Source organism: Micromys minutus (genome assembly GCF_963924665.1).
Source record: "Micromys minutus genome assembly, chromosome: 13".
Lineage (NCBI taxonomy): Eukaryota > Metazoa > Chordata > Mammalia > Rodentia > Muridae > Micromys > Micromys minutus.
In genome coordinates this window covers 7153762-7178141 of record NC_137982.1, presented here as the reverse complement: position 1 = coordinate 7178141, position 24380 = coordinate 7153762, and the positions used below count along the sequence as shown (strand labels likewise).

General features: G+C 47.9%; 1 protein-coding gene across 1 annotated transcript in view; it reads right to left on the bottom strand.

The window, feature by feature from the left end:
* The window catches only part of GPR107 (G protein-coupled receptor 107), a 57814-nt gene that overhangs the window by 26003 nt on the left and 7431 nt on the right, over positions 1 to 24380 (bottom strand). Inside the window, exons 2-13 of the mRNA XM_080927780.1 lie at positions 21106 to 21231; positions 20439 to 20489; positions 19765 to 19847; positions 15108 to 15247; positions 12713 to 12750; positions 10815 to 10871; positions 9817 to 9921; positions 9316 to 9449; positions 6552 to 6627; positions 5284 to 5357; positions 4527 to 4644; positions 2275 to 2405 (exon numbers count right to left, since the gene is read on the bottom strand). Of these exons, the coding sequence (XP_080783906.1) occupies positions 2275 to 2405; positions 4527 to 4644; positions 5284 to 5357; positions 6552 to 6627; positions 9316 to 9449; positions 9817 to 9921; positions 10815 to 10871; positions 12713 to 12750; positions 15108 to 15247; positions 19765 to 19847; positions 20439 to 20489; positions 21106 to 21231 (1133 nt within the window). The remainder of the gene's footprint in view (positions 1 to 2274; positions 2406 to 4526; positions 4645 to 5283; positions 5358 to 6551; positions 6628 to 9315; positions 9450 to 9816; positions 9922 to 10814; positions 10872 to 12712; positions 12751 to 15107; positions 15248 to 19764; positions 19848 to 20438; positions 20490 to 21105; positions 21232 to 24380) is intronic.

The window sequence follows — 24380 nt, the reverse complement described above, 5'->3', positions numbered from 1 at the left end:
AGAGGGCATCAGATTCCATTACAGATGGTTGTGAGCCACCATGTGGTTGCTAGGAACTGAACTCAGAACCTCTGGAAGAGCAGTCAATGCTCTTAACCACAGAACCATCTCTCCAGCCCCTATATTTATTTTATATTTATTAAAATCCCATCTATTGCAGCAATTCACAGAATGTGCACCATAAGGGATCTTGTCATTAGGCACTGGTTCAGAGTTGGATCACGTCACAAGAAATGACCACTGGTGTCTTTATGTTTACCGTGGTTTGAATGAGAATGCTCCCCCACCCCCACAGACTCATATATTTGAATGCTTTTGCCTTGTCTCCAGCTGGTGGAACTGTTTTGAGAAGGATTAGGAGGTGTGGTCTTCTTGAAGTGGGTGTGTCACTAGAGGCTGGCTGCCTTAGTCTGGGTTTCATTGCTGTGAACAGACACCATGACCAAGGCAACTCTTATAAAGGACAACATTTAATTGGGGCTGGATTACAGGTTCAGAGGGGCAGTTCATTATCATCAAGGTAGGAAGCATGGCAGTGTCCAGGCAGACGTGGTATGGGAGAAGGAGCTGATAGTTCTACATCTTGATCCAAAGCCAGTCAGAAGAAGACTGGCTTCCAGGCAGCTAGGAAGAAGGTCTTAAACCCACTCCAAAGTGACACACTTCCTCCAACAGGGTCATACCTCCCAATAGTGTCACTCCCTTGGCCAACCATATACAAACCACCACATAGGCTTTAAGGGTGAGTTAGTGCTCTCTGCTTCCTACTTACAGATCAAAATATGAGGTCTCATCTACTGTTCCTGTGCCATGCCTGCCTGCCGCCAAGCTCCCAGTCATGATGGTCATGGACTCTCTGAAACACAACCCCCAGATAAACTCTCTCTTCTATATGTTGCTTTGGCCATGGTATATTGTATCATAGCAGTAGAAAAGTAAGACAATACTCAGCTGGGACCCTTGTACTTCAGTGTTCCAACAACTGTAGACATTAGGGGCAGGATTTAACTCCTGCTTCCCAAGAAGGTCTTCCCTACCCAGTGACTGCACTGACTATTCTGGGCAGATGTTTGAGCTGCCTGTTGTGGACAGGATGGCAGTGCAGCCGGAAGCCTGCACAGTAATGGTCTTACCCATCTCTCTTCTTTTTTAGCGATGCCTGCAATGTGCAGGCAGTCCCAATTTTATGCCAGCAACTGCTATGGTGCTGCAGCCTAAACCCTCCTTGTGGCTCAGGGGACTCAAAGGCAGCACCCAATTCTTTTCTGAGATGGGATCTCATGTAGTCCTGGCTGGTCTCAAAATAGTTACGTAGTAGAGGATGATCTTGAACTTATGGTCCTTTGCCTCAACTTCCTCCATGCTGAAATTCCAGATGCACCATCCTGCCAAGTTTATGTTGTGCTGGGGGAAGGAATCCCTGGCTTCAAGCACTAGGAGGCAAGTACTTTGTCCCCGGGGCCACGGCCCAGCCCTCCTCACTCTCCTCTACTCTGGCAGTGGTTAGCTGACAGGAATACTGTGGTATGCAAAACTGGGCAACTCTACCTAGAAGCATCAAAACTCAGGGTGGCTGGACAATACACCAGACCACCTTAGGATTCTAGAAAGCACGGACTTGAGGAGTGAGCACTACCAAAGACCACACCTCTTCTCAACATTAAGTCAGCACGAACAGCGCTGGAGAAGCGGTGGCCAGACACCAAGGATGAGCGGGAGACGAGCCGTCACCAGCCTGTTCTGACTACGTGACTGCACTAAAGCAGCAATCTGCATCTCTCTGCCAAGACTTCACAAAGCCTCTCTTCCACAGAGCACGGCAATGACACCTTTAACACATATAACAAATAAAAATATAAAATATTAATATGAATTAATATAATCAAAGCACAAGCCTGAAGCCTGCCATTTCTGGATCAGAGCAAGCTACTTTCCAGAGCCCAAAACCTGGGTGACTTGAGAACTACCATCAGTTTATGTGAGCGTATGTTCTCATTTTTCATCTAAACTGGCAAGAAAAATGATTCTCCTACTTGGCCCTTATCAAACAAACCCTGGCTGACATTTAACATGACCATTGGGCCCTGTGGCCTACAGTCTAGACCAGCTCTACAGGAGTCCCTTGGGTAATTCTCAGTAGCAAAGGCCTGGGGTATTGCAGTCCTAGAATCCTACCCTGAGCTAGTTATTTGGGGCAACCTGGGGTCCACAGGACAGTGGTTTATAAAGAGCTACCCTGTGACTCTGCACACACACTGCCCTAAGATCACTTACCACACCACTGGGAAGAGGATGGCGCCACAGCACAGCAAGTCAATGAGGAACAGAGAATCCTTCCATAAGCTATACTCTGTCGTGCCCTCCTCAGTAGACTCTATGATGATGTAGGCCACATTCGCCAGTACCTAGAGGGCATGAGACCCCAAAGCGTGAGTGCTGTTATGACAGTGGCCCAAGTGGGAGGTTTACCTCACTTCACCTGTGCTGAGCCTCAACCTGTGGCTGCAGCAATATTGTCAGACCCGTAAGCTCCCCGAGAATTCTTGGTCCTCAGAAACAATAATTCTAAGTAGCTAATATCAAGACTAGAGGTCAGAGTGGCAAGAAGTGCAGATTTCAGACACTGCTCTGGTCCTTGAAGGGGCTAGCTAGCCCAGGTCCCCTATACTGCACAGGACACAGGCCTTCCCGAGGCTTATCAGACTCCATGTCTTGTTTCTAATTCTACATTAAGGCTTTGCCTTGTGTTTTCAGTCCTGTCCTTGGGCTCTCAGCAGATTATGAACAATTTTTCAACTGGCTTAACTGAGAGTCACTGTGCATCAGGGAAGTTTATGATTTATGTTACTTCCTTTTAGTGAATACCAAGAGCTATGAAGCAGAGATAAAGATGGGGATGTTGGGGTTGGAGAGACAGTACAGCAGTTAAGCATGCTTGCCATGCAATCATGAGGATCAGAGCTTGGATCCCAGCATCCACTTCACAAGCCAGGTGTCCTGAGCACAGTTATAACCCTGGGTCAGCTCCCAGTGGGATGGAGACAGAACGACGGCTGGGCTCGCTGGCCTAGTTTAGAAACACAAGCCCCAGTTCCACAGTCTGTATGATTAGACTGTTCCAGAAGCAGTGCTGAGCCTCTCCTCAAAGTACTGTGCAACACCATGTTACTCACTCCTGCTTCAGGAAGGGGCTGCGGGGAGCTTGGCAGAGTGCTGCCTGCCTTGCAGGTTCACGGTCTGGGGTTTCATGCCAAGCACCATAAAAAAACAAAAGAAAGGAAAAGGAGGAAGAGGAAGAGGAGGAAGGGGAGGAGGAAGAGGAGGAAAAAGGAGAATAGAAACTTCTGGTACTCCTCATGGCAAAAGGAAACTGCTTAGACTTTGTTCAAGCCCTTCCCAGAGCAGTCCCATTGTCTAAATAACTTCCTTATCTTCAGTTTCAACATCTGTATTTCCCTTGTGTGGCCTTGTGTATTCCCCATTCAAAGGAGTAAGCAGAACAGGATTCTCTATCAAAACCCAGCTCAGTTTGGAGAGGAACCAACAGACCAAAGGTCTTGGTTTGTTACCTCAGATTCTATTACCTATGCCGTCTTTGGAGGCTGTGCTCTGAGGCCTCCATGGCAGGTTACAGAACTCCATCTGCCTAGAGGTGGCCATGGTGGTTTGGTCACCAGAAGACCTCAGCTTGTGTGTTTCCTCTAACAGCAGTGTCACAGGCTATTCCCTCTGTCATATTCCTTTTCTTACAAATCCAACCATGTCCCATCTCCATTCTAAGGCTCTTCCAGATCATTCTGAGTGACTATCTCCTTACTGAAAACCAACAGCAACTGGTCTATGTCACTGGTCTGGTGCTAGCCCATGAAGCTTTCTGAATGCTGCCAAGAGCCAAGCAATCTCTAGAGATGATGTGACCTGGAAGTTTTACTCTCCCTTCCTTTCCTGCCAACAAAACCAAGCTGGCCTCATCAAAGAAAGACATGGTTGTGGCCAGCCAGCCTCAAAGACATACGCAGCTGTGGTGCCCTCCCTCAGCTCCAGGCTCTACTACCTTGCACAGACTGCTGGTGTAAGATAAGTCAAGGGTTCTCCCTGAAGAGCTACAAGCAGTTAGTCAGGCCTCTGAGCATGGCCTCCAAATACAGGGCGATGTAATCAATGTTAGCCTTATGGGGCCACTCTTGTACTCCACCTTGCAGGAAAAACTCCCTGGTGCCACCCAGTTCTAAACTACTACAGGGTATCCGGCCTCATTAGCGAGCCACCTTGTTAGAGACATCTGATGCAGAAAGCACGGTGACATTCACCCCTCGGTTCTCTGCAGTTCTTTTAACCACAATCTAGGTATCCAGGTCAGCACACAGCTGAAGCCTGGGCCCGTCCACAGTCAGAAAAGGAGCCCCCATCTGCAGCCAACAGTGATGCAAGCTCAGGTGCCCAAGTGAGCTAACCCTGCAGAGAGGCCTGGATCTGAGTCCCGCCAGAGCCAGGGAGGACTGACAAGGCGGCCACGGTTTCTGTACCTGGAGTGGGATGACAATCATGAAGATCTTCTTGTCTTTGTCAGACAGGATGTGCTTGATGAAGGCCCAGCCGGTGCCAATGAGAGCAATGGTGATGAACAGCAGCGCGCCCTTTAGCCTGGAAGACAGAACAGCTCCTAGGTGGCAGCAGGCTTGGCAGACTCCATTCCTGTCGGTCACCTGTCAGTTCATTCCATGACTCTATAGCTCCCATTTCTTCTTTATTTCTCTTAAAGATTTATTTATGTACATAAGTGCTCTGTTTTCAAGCATGCCTGCACACCAGAAGAGGGCATAGGATCACATTATAGATGATTTTGAGTCACCATGTGGTTGCTGGGAATTGAACTCAGGACCTCTGGAAGAACAGTCAGTGCTCAGCAACTGAGACATCTCTCCAGGCCCTCAAATGTATGTGTGTGTGTGTGTGTGTGTGTGTGTGTGTGTGTGTATGTATGTATGTATGTATGTGTTTTAAGTAACCCAAGTTAGCTCAAACTTTTAACTCAAAATGCAGCCAAAGATGATCCTGAACTTCTAACCCTCTTGCCTCTGCCTTCCCCTCCTGAGTGCTAGGATCATGGGTGTGCACCTCCATGCCTGGTTTATGCAGTGCTAGGGATGGAGCCCAGGGATTCATGAAAGCTTGGCAAACACTTTCAACTGAGCCATACCCCCAGCTCTAGTCATTAGTGTCTTTGTAAGCCACTTCATGGTGCAGGCATCACACCACTGTCTTGTGGACCTACATACTTACAGGTGAGTTATGTAGTATACAACAGCCCAGCCTTCAATCGGAAAGCCCTGCGAGGAGATGTAGTGGTAGTCGATCTGAAATCAAACAGCTGTGTTTCAGAAAGGCTGTGCCATGCACGTCAGTGCTGGGTAAAGCAACAAATGACTTCAAGAGACCTTGGGATGAGGAATGGGTTGTGCCTGCCCACTGTCCAATACTTCCCTTGCCGAGTTACCAGCAAGCACACGAGTATGCTAACCACAACTCAGAAAGGTTGACAGAGGCGTCAATGACCCTAACACCCAGCCCAGGCCACTCTCAATTTACACTGGCAAATACTCCCATTCCCAGACAGGTACGTTGTCTTGAAGTCCTGCTGCTCCCAGTAAGACAACAGCCAGCTGGTCAGTAAGAAGACCTGTAGTGACCTGGCTTTAGCAATCTAAGCTTAGACACTTAGAGCTGCCGCACATTTTAACTTCAGAGGCTGGCTGCTGGCAGGAAGAGGGAAGCAGGTTATAGCACAGACTTATTTTCTAAAAGTCATCTAAATTTTAAAGAGGATCAGGGCTCTCCCGAGAATCTTTTAACTTAGCTCCAAAGGGGAAATTATCTAAGTAACTTCTATGTCCTGTTTCCATAACTGGGTATATTTTTGCTTTCTTCTATGACCTCATTTTCAAATGCAGATGGAGAGCCTAGCACTTGCTTTATGTACACCCCATTGACCCCTGACCCCTAAATCATGAAAGCCTCAATCTTGACCCCACAGGCAAGCTCATTTTGATGTGCACCAGCTCACAGTAGGCAAGTCTCAGTTCTTGGGCTCCTGATCTTTATAAGACTTGGTTTTTCCTCTGGTAATTTACTAACACTAAACTTCACTGAGAAACAAGGATGCTTAGTAAAACAAGAGAAGTTCAGGAATGACCCAGCAGGGGACACACTCATCTCTAGATGACAGAAACAAGGGGTGGGGGTGTTATGATCCAAGCATTCAGGAGGCTGAGCCAGCAGGACCACACAAGTTCAAGGTCAGCCTTGGCTACAGCATGAGACTGTCTCAAAAACAATAAAATAATAAAAGCCAGCATTCTGGAAAAACTGTGGCCTGTAAGTAGGATGTGAGGCTGAGCTCACTGCCCATGGTCAGCTCTCCAGCACAAAGGGGCTTTATAGAAAGTACGTTCTTGCCTTTCATTTCCCACCTTTCCCCTGCTTCTAACTTCCTCCCCAAACAAGTCTGCACATCCATCACTTCATAAATGACCCCAAATGCTAATACATACTGCATGGAACACCAAGGAGAGAGACTTGGTGAAAGGAAGGGCCGCCATCAACCAGTGAATTTTAAATACGTCATTCCTATAAAGAGAGAAGAAAGAATTAAAAGACCCCACTTCCCCAAATGCAGCCACAGTATCAGGTACCTCTTTTTCCCCCTTCTCTCTCTCTCTCTCTCTCTCTCTCTCTCTCTCTCTCTCTCTCTCTCTCCTTCCTTCCTTCCTTCTTTGCTTCCCTTTTTTGGAGACAGGCTCTCTCTACATAGCCCTGGCTGTCCTGGAACTGACCACAGAGACCAGGATGGCCTCAAATTCACAGAGCTCTACCCACCTGGATCAAAGGCATATGCTACTACACCTGGCTCCATCAGGTAAATTTCTAAGCAAGCAACAAGTACAATGTGAACAAACCACAAACTTAACTCTTTTTTTTTTTAAATGCAAAGCATTTCCCCCCATAGGAATGAGTATGTAGTGGTTTGAACAAGAATGGCTCCCATAGACTTATACAGATAAATGCTTGGTTTGCAGTTAGTAGAACTATTTAGGAAGGATTAGGAGGTGTGTGTGACCTTGTTGGGGGGCTCCCTAATGGCTCTTTGCTCTGCACTTGAAGATCAAGATGTGAGCTTTCAGCTACTGCCTGGGTACAGTGTGTGCCGCCATGCTCCCCACCGTGACGCCTCACACTCTGCAGCTGCGAGCCTCAAACAAGCTCTCTCTTCTACCAGTTGCCTTGGTCATGGCATCTTATCACAGTAACAGAAAAGGAACTAAGACATATCCAGCACACAGTGTAATGCAGTAACAGGGTTACGCACTGTAGACAGGTGGAACGTCTGCTGAGGCACGCTAAGGTGAACGTCTACATAGCAACCAACTTCCTCCCCGGAAACCACACCAAATCAGCCACACAGGAATAAGAAGGGCTGTCCTGAAGATAACATGAAATCCCAGGGAAGACAAAAAATGAGATGGATCTGAGAATGTCTGAGCCCAACCCAGAGGCCTGAGAGCTGGCTGTGGTGGCAGGTGAAGGGAAAGTGCTGGCGTCATGCCTTTCCTCCCCTTAGCTCCACACTCACCCCCCTCATAGGCTCTAGGCCACCCCGAGCTCCAGGCACTAGGTTCTTCCTTCTGTATCCGCCCTGACTCCTGCAGGAAGGAACTCAAGGCTGTCTTAAAGACAAAGAAAACTCAAAGCAAGAGCCCAGGACACGTGCACACCCTCACACCACAGTACTGAGTACAGGAACAGGAGCAGAACGCCTGTCTGCAAGGGGAGTGAAGCAGTGCAGCAGACAAGGGCAGAAGGAAGGCCAACACACAAAGAGAAGCTCGACAGAAGACAAAGTGAGTCTAACTTGGTGGGAAAGAACACACCTTTTAGTGACTGCGGTGGCAAAAAAAAAAAAAAAAAAAAAATCATCTGGAACCTACACATAGAAGAAAGAAAAGCTGCTGGGAAGTGCTGGTGAACACCTTTCATCCCGGCACTTGGGAGGCAGAGGCAGGTAGAGACCCTTTTGTGCAATGTGTGGAAGTATCACCTGTCAGTAAAATGCTGTTGGCCTATTAGCTTAGGCAAGAAATAAAGAGGTGGAAGGTCCAGTACAGAGGGAGGAATTCTATGTTAGTCAGGTGTGGGGGTGTGTACGGGGCGGGGGTTGTATGCCCTAGAATACTGAAGGGGACTGTAGCATGAAACTGAGGCTAGGTAAACCAGCTACATGGCAGGACTTACAATTAATGGGTAATTAAGTTATGAGCTAGTCAGGAACAAGCCAAAGCTATTGGCCTAGGCATTTATTTATGAAATATTAAGTCTCAGTGTTATTATTTCGTGAACTTGAGTGTGGGTGGAAAAGCCTGAGGTTGCAGGTAGGTGGGTTTGATGCCAGCTTGGTCTACAGAGTGAGTTCCAGAAACAGCCAGGGTTGCACAGAGAAACCTTGTTTTAAAAAACCAACTCACCCCCCCCCAAAGAAAATAAAGAGGAGGAGGAAAAAGAGAAAGAAGAGGAGGAAGAGGAAGAGGAAAGTAAATCTGGACTGTTTACTTCTTTAGAGGATTCCAGATGAGCTCAGCTGTGAATGAAACACACCTTGTGATCTGGAATCACAAAGGGCCCCTCAGACCCAAGAAGCATGGCCCCAAAGATAAAATTAGATGGTGGGGCTCCATCAGAGTCAAACCTTCATTCAACAACACTCACTGCTGACAAGCCTAGTGCCCATAATGACAACACTTGTGTGTATAGCCAGACAAGGAATTGATCCAAAACATAGAAGACTTTTGTTCATGCAAAGCAGCTAGACAATGAGAAAATCCAATATGCAAGCAATGCAGGCCTGCAATGAGTCCCAGCAGGGACACTGAGAAGACAGGCGGCCCAGCAGCGTACACACACCAGGCTGGCACACATCAAGAGGTCAGCTGGAGTGAGAGGAGGGTGACAGAGCTCAGCTCCCAGGCAAAAGTGGGAAGTGGTGCCGTCATGAGGTGGGCAATCTGACAAAACTCAATGAAACTTCCAAAGGACAGGTTCCTGGGAGAGCTTAGAAGGGAGGAGGCAAGGCTACTCCAGCACCTGCAAGAGTGAGCCAACAGCACAGCAGGCAGTTCTTCTCACACTAGAGGCTCCTGCCTAGCCTCTAGGTCTCAGGGAAGACACTCTGGAAGAGAGCGGGGCTGTTCAATGCCACCTCCCCCGGGGGCAGAATCCAAGAGGATGAAATCTTGCAGCTCTTCACACACTCAGAGCACTTACCTTCGTTTACGAAGGATGTGAATCCATATGGTCCCAGACAGAAAGAAGAACAAGGCCATGGAAACGTATAACTTGGGGAGAGGGATTTCCCCAGCAGAGAGATAGCTGTCAGGGTTCTTCTCAGTGATATCAATCTGAAACCAACATAAGGTGCCATTTCTAAGAAGGCTTAGAAACAGACTGTCTCTAGTCAGGAATACACTTCTTCTTGAGAGCATGTACACCAGCCTGTAACAAGCAGGTTGCTACTGGCTGGGTTGGAGAACACACCCTACCCAACTCTAGGTTCACTGCAGAGGTACCGACCAGCCTCACTTCCTCACAGTAGCGGTTTACATACCCTCAACGGCAATGGTGCTCTCAGGAGATACAAAGCCCTGTTGCTTTGCTAGCACCAGAACCAAAGCAAAATAAAACAGAAAACCTCCCAGAGTCCACCCTAGTCTTATGGAGAAGCAGATGTCTCACACATCCTTGTGGATGTCCCCATGTGGTACTCACATTTAAGCTGAATGAGACCTCAGAACCTGGATTGTTGCCCGGGCACTTGTGGAAGTAAAGGCTGTAGAGGCCTTCCTGGTCGTCGGAGCTGATGTTAAAGAAGAACTGGAAGGGAGGAAGAAAGATGTCCTCACAGCCTAAGCTGGAGCTCCCAGTCCCAGAAATAAGTTAGGGGCCTCAGCAGACAGAAGGCTAGCTGGACTTGGAACCCTCAGAACAGAGGTCAAACAGGGTATCCTCATCCTGTGAGCCTCTAGTGCTTCCCACCAGTGTTGAAACACAGACATGACTGGTAGAGCTACGTGGTGATCACCTGTACCTGGGCTCTGGAACTTCACTTCTCCCATATCCACCTATCTGTGATGGTTCTGCTGAGGTCAGCAGAGACGGCAAAAGGTGAGACAGCATCTCATTTTCAAGTCAACAAACAACTTCACTTTCTGACAAGTCACTAATTGCCACAGTGATCAAAAGTCCTATACATACAGGACCAGTGTGTCACTGTAGGCATGTTACAGCTCAGTGGCTCTTCCGAGTGAACACATACACAGGTTGTATGGGAAAGCACCATGTACCACTGCCAGGAGACACACACATGCAGTTCACAGCTGGGCTGGCTGGGCCAGACCCCCAAAGCCTCTAAACTACATCACTCTCAAGTCTTGGCACAGGTCCTTCCAGGCGCGGAGCTGTCGGCTTCTGACTCTCCCTGAGTGGGGACAGCACGGACTGTGAATGGGAGAGGCAGAGGAGCAAAGAGACCTAAGCTGAGTGGGGTTGGAACCTGGGCCTGTTACTTCACTGCATTTACACGAGGTTTCCCAAGGTCAGAGACTCATAATTTGGTTAGCAGACAGAACTAGCAGCTTAGTGGTGGGAGGGGGAGTGGCCCTGCAGCCCAGGATCACACACAGTGAGTTATTTCCCAAGGTGCCAGTAAAGACTCGAGCTTTCACATGGCAGAGATGGAGTGAACTTTACTCCAAGGTGACACATACCTGGAATGAAACTGCCCCATCGCTCTTATGAATGGAGAAGAATTTCTCTGCTACAGCCTAAAAAGACACAAGAATCTATTTCAGGACAACAGTGGTAGAAAACATACTTAGGAAAATCAAAGCTGCTGGGGTGGAGGCTGAAGGAGGCACTCGGTGATTAAGAGCACTGGCTATGTTTGCAGAGATCCCAGGCTCCGTCTCCAGACCCAGCTGCTCACAGGTGCAGGTGTCCGTAGTTCCAGTCTCAGAGGATCTGAGGCCCTCTTTTGGCCTTGTGAATACTGAATACAAATGATACACATACATACTTGCAGTCAAAAGACCCAAACACTTAAAAATATAAAGCTATGTCTTTAATACAAGCACTTGGGAGGCAGAGGAGGGCAAACCTCTGAGTTTGAGGCTAGCCTGGTCTACAGGGCAAGTTCCAGGATGGCCAGAGCTACACAGAGAAAAACTCTGTGTTGAAAAAAGCAAAAAACAAACAAACAAAAATTAAAGTTAGTCAGGCTAAAGAGATGACTCAGTAGTTAAGAACATTCTTGCAGAGAACCTGGGTTTGGTTCCCAGTACCCACAGGGTGATTTGCAAACTCTCTCAACAGGATCTCTCCTGGCTAACACGGGCACACACACATCTCATGTGTACACATAGGGAAATAATATTCACTGTTCTGGCTAGTTTTACATCAACTTGGTACAAGCTAAAGTCATCTGGAAGGAGGAAAACTCAATAGAGAAAAGCAACTGAAAAACCTGGCTGTAAGGCATTAGTGATTGATATGGGAGGCCCAGCCCATTGTGGGTGGGGCCATCCCTGGCTGGTGGTCCTGGGTTCTGTAAGACAGCAGGCTGAGCAAGCCAGTAAGCAGCGCCCCTCCATGGCTTCTGCATCAGCTCCTGCCTCCAGGTTCCAGCTCTGCATGAGCTCTTGTTCTGACTTCCTTCTGGGATGGACTATGATGTAGAAATGTGAGCCCAGTGAACCCTTTCCTCCCCAGCTTGCTTTTGGTCATGGTGTTTCTTTATAGTAATAGTATTCTTAACAAGGGCACTCATACACATAAAAATAAGTTAAAGATAACTCAAAACAAACAAAACCCCACCAAATTTCTTCTTCAAACACTGCTGACCTTCAAGAGCTGACAAGGCCATTCACTGTCTTTCCACATAGATCTGAGACCCTGTCTCAGTGAAAGCAGCTTCCCTTTCCCATTTCCTTCCTCAGTTCCCTTCTTTCTTGGCTACTCTGTAACTCCCTCTCTGGTCTTCCTGTGAGCACATCTCTATTCTAAAGCTTCTAAAAGACCAAGGATGCTGCCCTGGGCAACACCAAACATCCCACCTACACTTTGCTCCTGATTCAAACAGGAACGCTGCCATCTGCAAAGCAATTAATACCAAGGCATGGGAAGAAACCAGCTACAAGCACACGGGAGCGGGAAGAACTCTGGTGGTTATGCTGAACAAAGGCAACAGAAGAATACATCTGCATGGTTTGTTTCTATAAGGCTCCCTAAAGCTGCCATCTACTAGAGAGGCTGTTCCTTAGGCACAGGATGACAAAGGGGCAAGAGAAATCTTCGAGGTGATGATTACATCTACCATCTTGATTGACAGGTCAAATGTATCTAACTGTCCCTGTAGGCACTGGCAGTTTATTGTCACCCAATCACACTTTCATAAAGCTGTTAGAAGGAAGGAAACCAACAAGCAAGCAAAGCCAGTCCTGGTGTGTGCATCTGTAATCCTAGCTTCAGAGGCAGGAGGCAGTTCAGAATCGTTTCAGTGTGCTGATGCTGTCTCTCCAAACACAAGCATGTATTACACACACATACATACACATAAACACATACATGCAAGCACACAAACATGTACAGGAGGGAGGTTTGTGCTTACCTTTGACTCCACTGTACTTCGACTAAACTTCAAACCACCTAGAAGAGCAAACATTGAGAGGCGTCACTACGTCGCTCAGCTCACACACAGCGCGGGATCATTTGGTGGGATTCTAGCTGACCTACTAACCCATCATCAAAACAAATCTCATGGCCTCCACCTCCTCAGGTCCCCAGAGATAATGTGGCCACAGAAACAGTGGATCTAAGTGGTGCCAATCGTAGCAGAACCTACAGGAAAGCCTCTGTGTAAACAACGAATGAATGGCGGCGATGCCACTCGGAGCGACTTCCGGAGGCACTAAGTGATGGATTTACTCGGAAAGCTCAGCGAACCACACTCTCTCTGAGGTGCTGGGGATGACACGACACGCTCAGCCTGTGTGTACTTGCAGATGTCTTGCTGCTAAAGTCTCTCTTTTGTTGCTTTTGTTTGTCTGTTTTAGGGCACCCCCAACAACAACAGTGTATTAATATTACTAATGGAGAAAAATTACATAATTATATTTTAATTTTAAAAAGAGCTTATTAGTAGATGGCTGGGGAAAGATGAGAAGTTCGAAGTCATCCTCAGCTACATAGAGAACCCAAGGCTAGCTATGAGTTCAATTCCCAGCAGCACACAGTGGCTCACAACCATCCATCTATAATGAGATGGATGCCCTCTTCTGGCACCAGATAGCTTTTTCATGGAAGAGAGTGGGCACCTGCATTGCTGCCCTGAGGACGCCTTCAAATGCCTGAGGGAAGGCAATTCAACCCCACTGCAGGAAGAGGTGTTTGATGGTTTGGACAAGCAGAGCTGGAAAGGGCACAGAATGGCACTCTAAACTCTAGTTCTTTCTCCGACTCTTTTTTAAATAAAATATTTACTTATTTAATGTATACAAGTACATTGTCGCTGTACTCAGACACACCAGAAGAGGGCATCAGATCCCATTACAGATGGTTGTGAGCCATCTGTGGTTGCTGGGAACTAAACTCAGGACCTCTGGAAGAGCAGTCAGTTCTTAACTGCTGAGCCATCTCTCCAGCCCCCTTTCCTCTGACTCTTAATTTGCAACAGCTTTCAACAGATCCAGGGAGAATGTGCACCGGTTACTAATAGGACCAATGGTTAATACAGCACACAGATGTCTGGAAAGAGCCGAAGCCTCAGGAACAGCAGTCTGAGAACAACAGGGAGTGTGGCCCAGGTTCAGAGCGGAAGACTGGGAAGCAGGAGCTTGAGGCCTGGTCACACAAACCCCTCCCCCCAAAACATTAGAAAAGGAAAAACAAAATCCAACATGGTCTCTTCTGCCTTTTCATTTTAGCATTTCCCTCCAAACTCAGTCTCTCTTTGCTGCATGAGCCTCACTTTGACTGGGCACAAATGTTCTTCCTGCCTCAGCCTCCCAAGTCCTAGGACTATAGACATCACAGTGCCCAGCACGTCAGACAAACAAACACCCAGTAATCCAGCATCTGCTGTTATGTTGCGCCTGCATTCTGTCGGATGCAGGCCACCCACCTGATCTGAAATCAGAGTCAGTATTCTCAAAGGCAAGCATATCCACTGAGCCCGAGATCCCAGCTCCACTAACCTACCTCAAAGACAGTGGTGTGCACACAATAGTTTTCTGTTTTAAAAAGACTTATCTTAGAGCTGGAGAGATGACTCAGAGGTTAAAAACACTGCCTGCTCTTCCAGAGGTCCCAAGTTCATCCACATGGTGGCTCACAACCATCGGTAATGGGATCTGGTGCCCTCTTCTGGCACACAGGCATACACACAGGCAGAATACATAAATCTTTTTTTTTAAAGGCTCATTTGTGTGTGTGTGTGTGTGTGTGTGTGTGTGTGCGCGCGCACACACGCGTGTCTGTCTGTCTGTCTGTGTAGGGGAAAAGGGCTTTGGATCCCTTGGAACTGGGGTTACAGGTTTCACGAACCACCTGATGTGGGTGTTAAGAGGTAAACTAGGGTCCTCTGGAGGGCAAGCATGCTTTCTTAACTGCTAAGCCATCTCTAGTTCCTACACAAAAGGATTTCTATGAATGACTAAGTCCAATGCCACAATACCTGGACAAGCCTGGAGATGACAATGTATCCATCACTTTAGGGAAAGGCTGAACATATGTCAGAATCACTTACTAGGACAGTGGGATGGAATAAAAGGAAGCCAATGGACATGCGCAGGCTATACATGTGACTAGCGCTGTGAGGCAACATGTTCTAGACTGAGGAAATACGGCCAACCAGGGACAGTTACCAAAGTGCTAAGCCAGGATGGAGGAGGCCTCTTTTCTCTCTTCCTTCCACATGCTTCCTGTGTGGCCTTCAGAGTACAGTGATAAGACAATACAGACCAGGCTGCAGTTCTTGAAAACAAAGCTTTACAAAGCAGGCTTACCGAGGGGTCTCTGTACCTCACTGCCTTTGGGGTTGGAGCTGACAGCAGCCTCCTGGCTCTGACTCGAGACTTTCTCGTCCTTGCTGAAGACGATCTCTGGTAACTGCTTGCCAGCTTCTGGTGGGGCTCTGACCTTGACGCTATATCCATGGAGAGAGAAAGGAGAGTTCAGAGCAGCTCCAGCCTTCACTAAACATTACTGAAGGCCCACTCCAAGCTGTCTTTTTGTTTGTTTTCAAGACAAGGTTTCTCTGTGTAGCCCTGGCTGTATGGAACTAGTTCTGTGAGGTTGGTCTCAAGCTCAAGAGACCTGCCTACCTCTGCCTCCCAACTGCTAGGATTAAAGGCACGCACCACCATGCCCAGCTTCAGTTCAGTCTGGCACCTTATACCATCCATGCCACATTAGAGATATAGATTCTGCCATCCACATCCTATGCTGCAACTGAGGTGCAGAAAGGGTAAAACACTGGCCAAGGACCAAAGAGACCGTGCAGGGATAAAGTGCTTGCCTAGCCTGCACATGGCCCAGACCCTGGCCCCAGCCCTGACATCCCAAGCTAGGAAGCAGCTGAGGAGCCTGACAGTCTCTCTCTAAACCAGGGTAGTAGCAAATACAGAATTATGCTGTTCACACATCCCTTAAGGATCCTTAATGTGCTCAAAACATTGGTGAAGAAAAACAGAAGACACAGCTTCTATAACGGGAAGTCCCGGGATAATGTAAGGAATTGGGGACACTACTAAGTACTGGCCTAAAAGCCATTTCCTCCTTCTCTCTGTTTCAACAATTAATTATGTGTTTGTGTGTGCATATGCAAGCTTATGTGCACTATATGCACGTAGGATCCTTTGAAGGCCTTCAATCCCCTAGAGCTGGAGTAGTTATAGGTGGCTGTGACCTGCCCTGTGAATACTGAGGACCACACTTGGGTCCTCTGCAAGACTAATGAGTGCTCTTAATCACCAAGCCATCTATCCAGCACTCCTCCCCTCTTCTTTTCTTTTCTAAGACAGAGTCTCACTATGTAACCCTGGCCTGGAACTTACCATGTAGACAAAGCTAGCCTCAAATTCAAAGAGATCTGCTGGCTCCTGCTTCCTGAGTGCTACGATTAAAGATATGTGTCACTGAGAGCTGAAGAGATGGCTCAGGGGTTAAGAGCACTGACTGCTCTTCCAGAAGTCCTGAGTTTAATTCCTAGCAACCACATGGTGGTTCACAACCATCTGTAATGAGATCCAATGCCTTCTTCTGGTGTGTCCGAAGACAGTTTACTCACATATATAAAATAAATAAATTTTAATTTCTTTTAAACTAAAAATACATGTGTCACCATACCTAGCCTTTCTTTTCCCTTAACAGACTCAATTTTGACTAGACCATCCACTCATGCCTGAGAGTACACCTGACCTAAGCCAGTGCATCAGTCAGACCTGTTTGTAGGATGTGTTCAATTCCTCCTTCCCTTGGTTGGCTATGAGAGAGGAAGCGGAGAGCTGGTGACAGCTGGGACACTACCTGAGAGGTGAACACTGAGGGTCGGGGAGCAGAGGTAAAAGGCAAAGGTCCCTAGTTAGTCCCTAGTGTAAGCAAGCTGCCACTCAGTGCCCTTCCCTTAGTCTGCCACCACCTAGGGCCTCCAGGTGGGCAAGTCAATCCCCAGCTCATTCCTTCTGCCAGGCCCAGTCAGGCCCTTCTCTGCCTATTGTCAAACTCACCATAACTAGACTGTCAGCCTTCCTGACGGATGAGAGCCGGGGCAACCAGGGGGACATCTTAATGCAGCTCACAGTAGGTCTATGTCTTAGTGCAGTTCACTGTAGGTCTACATCTTAGTGCAACTCAAAGTAGTTCTATGACAAAGTGCTTTGTTTTTAAGAGACTTCCTTACTGAAAGCTTCCCCTTTCTGCTTCTGACCGTGTGTATCTCAAACTGGCCACTCTGGGCTGCTAGCAGCTGGGGCTGACAACAACCTGGACACGGTATTTTTAGCTTTTAACCCTTTGAAGGCTCTCTCAGGAATTACACCCGGGGCCAGAGAGCTAGGTCACTGGGTAAGCACTGGTGGCTAAGCTTGTCAACCTGACTTCAAGCCCAGAAGCCTACACATGGAAGAAGAGGCCTGACTACCATAAATTGCTCCCTGACCTCCATATGCTCTGACTAGCACCCATAAAATAAATGAATGTAAGAAAGAGGAGAAGTTGCAGATAAACTGGAATGGCTGGGCATGGAGATGGTTGGTTGGCAAAGTACTTGCCTCCAAATTATGCAGACCTGAATCTAATCGTCAGAGCCCACATGAAGTGAGTGTGGTGATGTGAGCCTGCAAGCACAGTGCTGGTAAGGTGGAGAGACTCCTGAAGTTTACTGGCTAGCTAATCTAGGCAAATCAGCAAAGGTCCAGCCTCAGTGAGAGACTCTTCATCAAGAAAAAAAAGGTAGCACCCTGGCCTTGGTTTGTACATCTTTTTCTTTTGTTTTTTTCAGACAGGGTTTCTGTGTTGCCCTTGGTGCTCTGAAACTCACTCTATAGACCAAGCTGGCCTCAAACACACAGAGATCTGCCTGCTTCTGCCTCCTGAGTGAGTGCTGGGATTAATGGTGTGTACATCTTTAATCCCATCACTCAGGAGGCAGAATCAGGCAGATCTCTGAGTTCAAGACCAGGCTGGTCTACACAATGAGATGCTGCTCACAGGGGTTGGGGGATGGAGAATGACTGAAAAAGATACCCAACATCATCTTCTGCTGCATTCCCCAAACATGAAACCCAGGCAGTGGCCAGATGGAAATGTACCTAACTTGAAAACACAGAATCCCCTAATCCATCTAAGTTCCAATGTATTTATTAAAAGGAATGAGTTGTCAGACCTTTTTTGTTTTATGTGTGTGTACAGAATAGAGTTTATTCAAGTCATGGGAGAGTTAGGAGGGTAGTAGAGGCAGAGAGAGAGAGAGAGAGAGAGAGAGAGAGAGAGAGAGAGAGAGAGAGAGAGAGGAACAGAGGAGTAGAGGCCGGCCATGAGCATGTGGAGAGAGGGGGGAAGGGAAGGGGAAAAGGAAGGATAGGGGTAGGAGAACAAGAGAGGCCAAGAGCAAGAGAGAGAGGAGGGGGCAAGCAGCCCCTTTTATAGTGTCAGGTCACTGGGGCGGAGCACACCTGGCTACTGCTACTAATTGAGGGGTGGGGTATACCTGGTTGTTGCTGGGTAACTGAAGGGTAGGGTTTACAGAATCCCAACAGTCCCCTGTTTTGGTTTAATTAAAAAATAAAAATTAGAGGTGATGGTGGACCAGGAATAGGGTCATTGTGATCTCTGACTGCCTCACGCTTGTTTTGGGGTGACGTTTCTAGAGAGTCCAGAAAAGTGGGGGTAGGGATGTTCAGCCTTAGTGTTAGCTGTTCCCTTGTTGTCCAGGGTCTGTGGAACCATCTGAGGATGGGTCAGAAGGAATAGGTCCAGTAGAAGTGTCTGTGTCTTTGAGAGAAGGCTGAAGCATCTGTAGGTTGCTTCTCTGGAGCTGTTCTGGATGTAATGAGCACCTGGACTTGACAGGATGCAGGTCTTGAGCTAGTGAGCATTGGGATTCGAACCTGCATTTTCTTGAGTTGAGGCAAACCGGTCGTGAGGAAATCTAATCTCACACGGGATGTTGTTTAGAGTCACAGAATGGAAGGAAAAGAGATATCTGGTTGTGAGGAAATCTAATCTCCTCACACGGTGCACCAATGTTGTTAAAAGATGACATCCCGGGTTTCAGCACCAATGTTAGGGAAAGGATGAAGAAGGTGGGTGGGGGGTATGGCCCATAGAAGTTCGGCAAGGCCTGGGGGCAAGGAAGATGCCTCTGAGGGGCCCATGTTGGGAATCCCTTCTCCCTGAGGGACCAGCCACATGATGGTATGGTACAGAAGAGAGTTTATTCAAGTCATGGGAGAGTTAAGAGGATAGTGGAGGCGCAGAGAGAGAGAGAGAGAGAGATTAACAGAGTAGAGGCCGGCCATGAGAGAGGGGGGAAGGGAAGGAAAGTGGAGGGGGGGAGAGGAAGAGAAGCAAGAGAGCCAAGAGCAAGAGTGACTTTTTTTTTAAGTGCAAAATGACAGGAGGCCTTCATCTGTACTCCGTAGTGGCTGTCCCTCAAGGACAATCTCACAAAAGAGAGACAAGTACTGTGAGGCAGGAACTCAGGAAGTACTGAGCCCTGGAGTTACACAGCGTCTCTGTGAAGCCGCCTGGATCTTGTCCTGTTTCTTATCTGCCTCCACTAACATGCTCCCCTAATAGCACCTCGGGAGCTAATGCAGTGCTGGTCACCAGGCCTCTCCACAGGCGCTCCCTCTCCTGCGGAAGTGGACACCCTTCCTGCTCTCATTCATCTGGAAAAGCTGACTCACTGCAAGGCTACCGGCCTGAGGCGGACCTAAAACAGTCTTTCTGTGGCGTGGTGTGTGAACCCCTCTTCCTCTCCTCTACTGAGCTACAGTCCTTTGGACTGTACTTCGTCTGTCTTTCTCCCAGGCGGGTTCTGTCTCCCTGCACATGGACCTCATCTCCAGCACTCACTATAGGACAGTTGTGTGAGCACCAGCTGTAGCTAGTACCCTCACGGCACTGAGGGTGAGAAGAAGGAACTTTGGCATTACTCACGCACTTCCGGAGATGTCTAGGATGAGAAGAGTGACAGAAGACATGGACTGTTTTTTTAAAATACAGTAATTCACGTCTTCATTCTGCCAAAGGAAGAGCAAGTGTGTGTCATCATGTTCCCTATAGGCGAACAAGGCAGATGAGCAGCTCGTGCCGCTTCCAACAGAGCCTACGAGTTTCAGCAGCAACCACCTTAGAATAGGACTGCGGGCCAAAGGGTGTCCTGAGCCCCAGTGAGCGCACCAGTCAGACCTAAAACTTACCTGCCCCCTGCAATCCTAGCACATGTAAAGTAGAGGCAGGAACACCAGCCAGTGTGTTCCGGGATAGTCTAGGCAGGATGCAAAGTGTGATGGTGCTTCATGCCTATAATCCTAGAACTCGGGAAACTGAGGCAGGAGGACTGCTCCAAGTTTGAGAGCACCCTGGACTATAGAATGAAACCCTGTCATCCCCTACTATCCCTTTAAAAGGGGACGGGGGCTAGAAAGAAGACTCGGTTGTCAAGAACACTTACTAAGTTCTTGCAGAGGTTCTGATTCTCAGCGCCCATGACCACAACTGTGACTCAGTTCCAGGGGATCCTCTGACGGCACCAGGCAAGCATGTGGTACTCAGACATGCATGCAGGCAAAATACCAACACACAGAAAAAAAAATCTAAAGGCAACTTACCAGGTAAGAAGAAAAGCCATCATTCTTGGTCCGATCGAGACTGAATCCGATCTGAGGACAGCAAAAAGAGAAAAGACTAAGTCCCTCATGCTGTCCTCTGTCCTTGCCTTTCTTACTCAAAGAACAAATTTAAGTTAAATAATAACACAGAAAGCATAGTTCAGTCGGCCTGGTTTCTCTTTGTTTCTCAAGTAGTCTCTTATAAGAGGGAAATCACTGCTAAAGTAAAACCACTAACCATGTATGTATTCAAGACCTACAGGACTGGAGAGATGGCTCAGTGGCTCAGTAGTCAAGAGTGCTGGCTGCTATGCTCTTCCAGAGGTCCTGAGTTCAATTCCCAGCAACCACATGGTGGCTCACAGCCATCTGTAATGGGATCTGGTGCCCTCTTCTGGTGTGCAGGTGTATATGCAGATAAATCACTCACATATATAAAATATATAAACAAACTTTTAAAAAAAGGTTGGTATATGGCCCAGTGGTAGAACATTTACCTAGCATGAGAAAAGCCCTGGATTCCACCCCAGCACTGCATGGGCCATAGAAGTACAAAAGTAAGGCTAATCCTATAGCGTACTTTGGTATTACCAACACTGAACTGTCTCCACAGTTTGGCAAGGAGGAAGGAGGCTGAAGAACCCCTGACCCACAGGAAGACACTTGCCTTAATGTCCTTGTCTATGATGGCTCCCTCAGGCTCGTTCACAGAGAGGCTGCTGACGTTGACCACCATGTACCCGTCCTTGAAGAACCCGAAGGTGTTGAGATGGACTTTGTGCCGCACATCATCCTACAGAAATTGGGGGTGACTTCTCATTAGTCAGCCTGTTTGTTTGCTTGACAAGTTAGCTATGCGTCCAGTATCACACTGGTCAGTCTAAGTTCCCATAGGTGCAGAGACAGACCCAGCTGTCACAAGTTAGCCTTCACATGCCGAAAAGGACTCCCATAGATGGCAAAGCCCTGCAGAGGGCAAATGTGGACTCATTCATTTCAGCACACTTGTATGGGCTCTGGGGCAAACCGGTCAGGGTCAAGTTGACATGTGAATTCCACAGCAAGATGAGCCATGATTTAATCACCCTGCATTCTTCCTGAAAGAACAGTGCCTGGCATCTAGTAGACACTCAAGACTTTATAGAGGAGGCCAAGTCACATGGTGCACACCTTTAATCCCCAGCCAGGAGGCAGAGGCAGGAGGGTGAGTTCAAGGCTACACAGAGTTCCTGGCCAGGTACATAGTGAGACCCTGTTTACAAGGAAAACACCCACCCTACACACACACACACACACACACACACACACACCTCAAAAAACAAGGAAGGCTGGGAGCTAGGACCTGGTTCAGTAAGAACATTTGCTGCTCTTCCACTACCATCTCCCAGCAACCATCTTAGGAGGCTCATAACCATCTGTAACGCCAAGGGATCCTTTGCTTCTGGCCTCTGTGGGCACCTGCATTCATGTGCACACACGTACACCAGACACACACACCAAGAATAATTTAAGATTTTAAAGTTGTAATAGGGGACTAGAGAGATGGCTCAGTGGTTAAGAGCACTGACTGCTCTTCCAGAGATCCTGAGTTCAAATCCCAGCAACCACATGGTGGCTCACAACCATCTCTAATAGGATCTGATGCCCTCTTCTGGTGTGTCTGATGACATCAATGGTGTACTCACATACATAAAATAAATTTAAAAAATGTTTTTAGAAAGTTGTAATAGAAAACAATCCTGGCAGGAGAGGGGAGTGGTGAAGTAAGTACTAACACCCTGCTGCCCTGAGCCTCTCCCAGACTTTTCTCACCTGACTTAAAGGATACTGAGCGTGATGCTTTCAGGGCAGAAGCTAATGCAGAGGCACTCCCAGGAACAAGTCAAGTGGAGACGACTGAGCATGGGGCTCTGCTAAAACCACAGCCCACAGGGATATAAGCCTACCCCTGCCTGCCTCCATGTTCCAATCTCAAGCGGGGCCACACATTCCAAGACCATGAAATCAGCAAAGCCTTCTAACACTGAGTGCCACCAGGTTCATCATAACATGTGACATTACTGGGAATTACATGAACAGTGTCTGTGACAGGTGGCTCTTCACCCATAAAGCTGGAGTTACTCAGACAATAAAGGCTATTGATTGGACGGGTCCCTCTCCTACAGCTACACGTTCCCAGGTCTCAGAGGTTGTCAATAGGACCTTCTGAGGGACTGGTATAAGCCCCATCCACAAGGCCAAGAGACAATGCACTGGAATACTGCCACCAGGAGAGTTTTATTTCCTGGCTAACTCTGGCTCTCCCTCCCAACTCAGTCTGAGGGTTGGAGCACTGGCCCTCAGCAATAGTCTACTCCAAGCTCTCCAGACTCCTGCAATATCTCAGAATGGCACTGGCTCCCTTCACTAACCCCCTCCTATTACTCTATGGTTTCAACTCCTTCTTCCCTTTTTTGGTCCTCTGGGAATTTCCCTTAGTGCAGAGAGTTCAGCTAGGCATTTAGAGTATGTGTGCAGGAGACTAGAGCAAACCCACAGTCCCACAGAGAAGCAATCTGCAGAACTGAGGACTGCTAAGGACAGCACAGTCAGAGGGAAGACTGCCCTAATGACCTTTCATGTTCTTCACAGGACATGCTTGCCCACTGCCATTGCAAGAGCACCGGAGAGAGGCTGTGAGAGCCCCCAGCTGAGCACTGGCAGGGCTGCAGAGAGCAGGACCAACTCATACCACCTCAGGGAATATGTCAGAACCCTATTGAAGCAAGCCCACACACTACACACACACACCAAACACAAACACATACACACACCAAACACACACACCAAACACACACACACACAAACACACACACACACCAAACACACACACACCAAATACACACACACCAAACACACACACACACACCAAACACACACACACACCAAACACACACACACACAAACACACACACACACACACCAAACACACACACACACCAAACACACACACACACCAAACACACACACACACACACACCAAATACACACACACCAAACACACACACACAAACACCAAACACAAACACACACACACCAAACACAAATACACACCAAACACATACACACACACCAAATACACACACACCAAACACACACACACACAAACACACCAAACACAAACACACACACACCAAACACAAACACACACACACACCAAACACAAACACACACACACACACACACACACACAAGGCCGGATTGAGGGCCTGGTCAAGAAGGTGACTGCTTCTTAGAGAAAGGGACTTCCCAGGCACTTGAGGGAAAGCAAGGCTTGAGAAAATTCTAAAAGCACTAATAAATGTTTCCTGCTGCCTACACTGTGTTTACATTGTGGAGATAAACTGAGTTGTACATTTATATTCAACATGTATGGAAGTTTGACTTTTTTTTTATATTGTGTGTACATACACATATCGCAGTGCTAAGAGAAGTCAGAAGACAACCTGGAGGAGGCATCCAGCCTCTCCCTCCAACATGGGACCTGGGCTGAACTCAGGCCAGGCTCTCACTGCTGAGCTGTCTCACTGTCCCAAATTTAAAGTTCAGGGTTTGCTTCCTCTGCTGTCCAACATGTAGGAAGTTTACAGCAAACACAGTGGTGCACCCTGCTGGTGGAAGGCAGAGCCAGGTGGATCTCTGTGAGTTCAAGGCCAGCCTGATCTAACAGTAGCAGAATAACTAGGACTACACTTTGAGACCCCATCTCTAAACAAACAAAGCCTCACAGAGCCTCAATAAGGAGCACCGGACACTAAACACAGTAGCATACACCTGCAGACACCCCGGCACTTAGCAGGCAGAGGCAAGAGGATCAGGAGCCCAAGATGATGAGAGGTTGGAGTGGGAGCTCAGCACTGCTGCCTTTCCTCCCTGCCTCTCTCCTGGAAATGACAAGAAAGC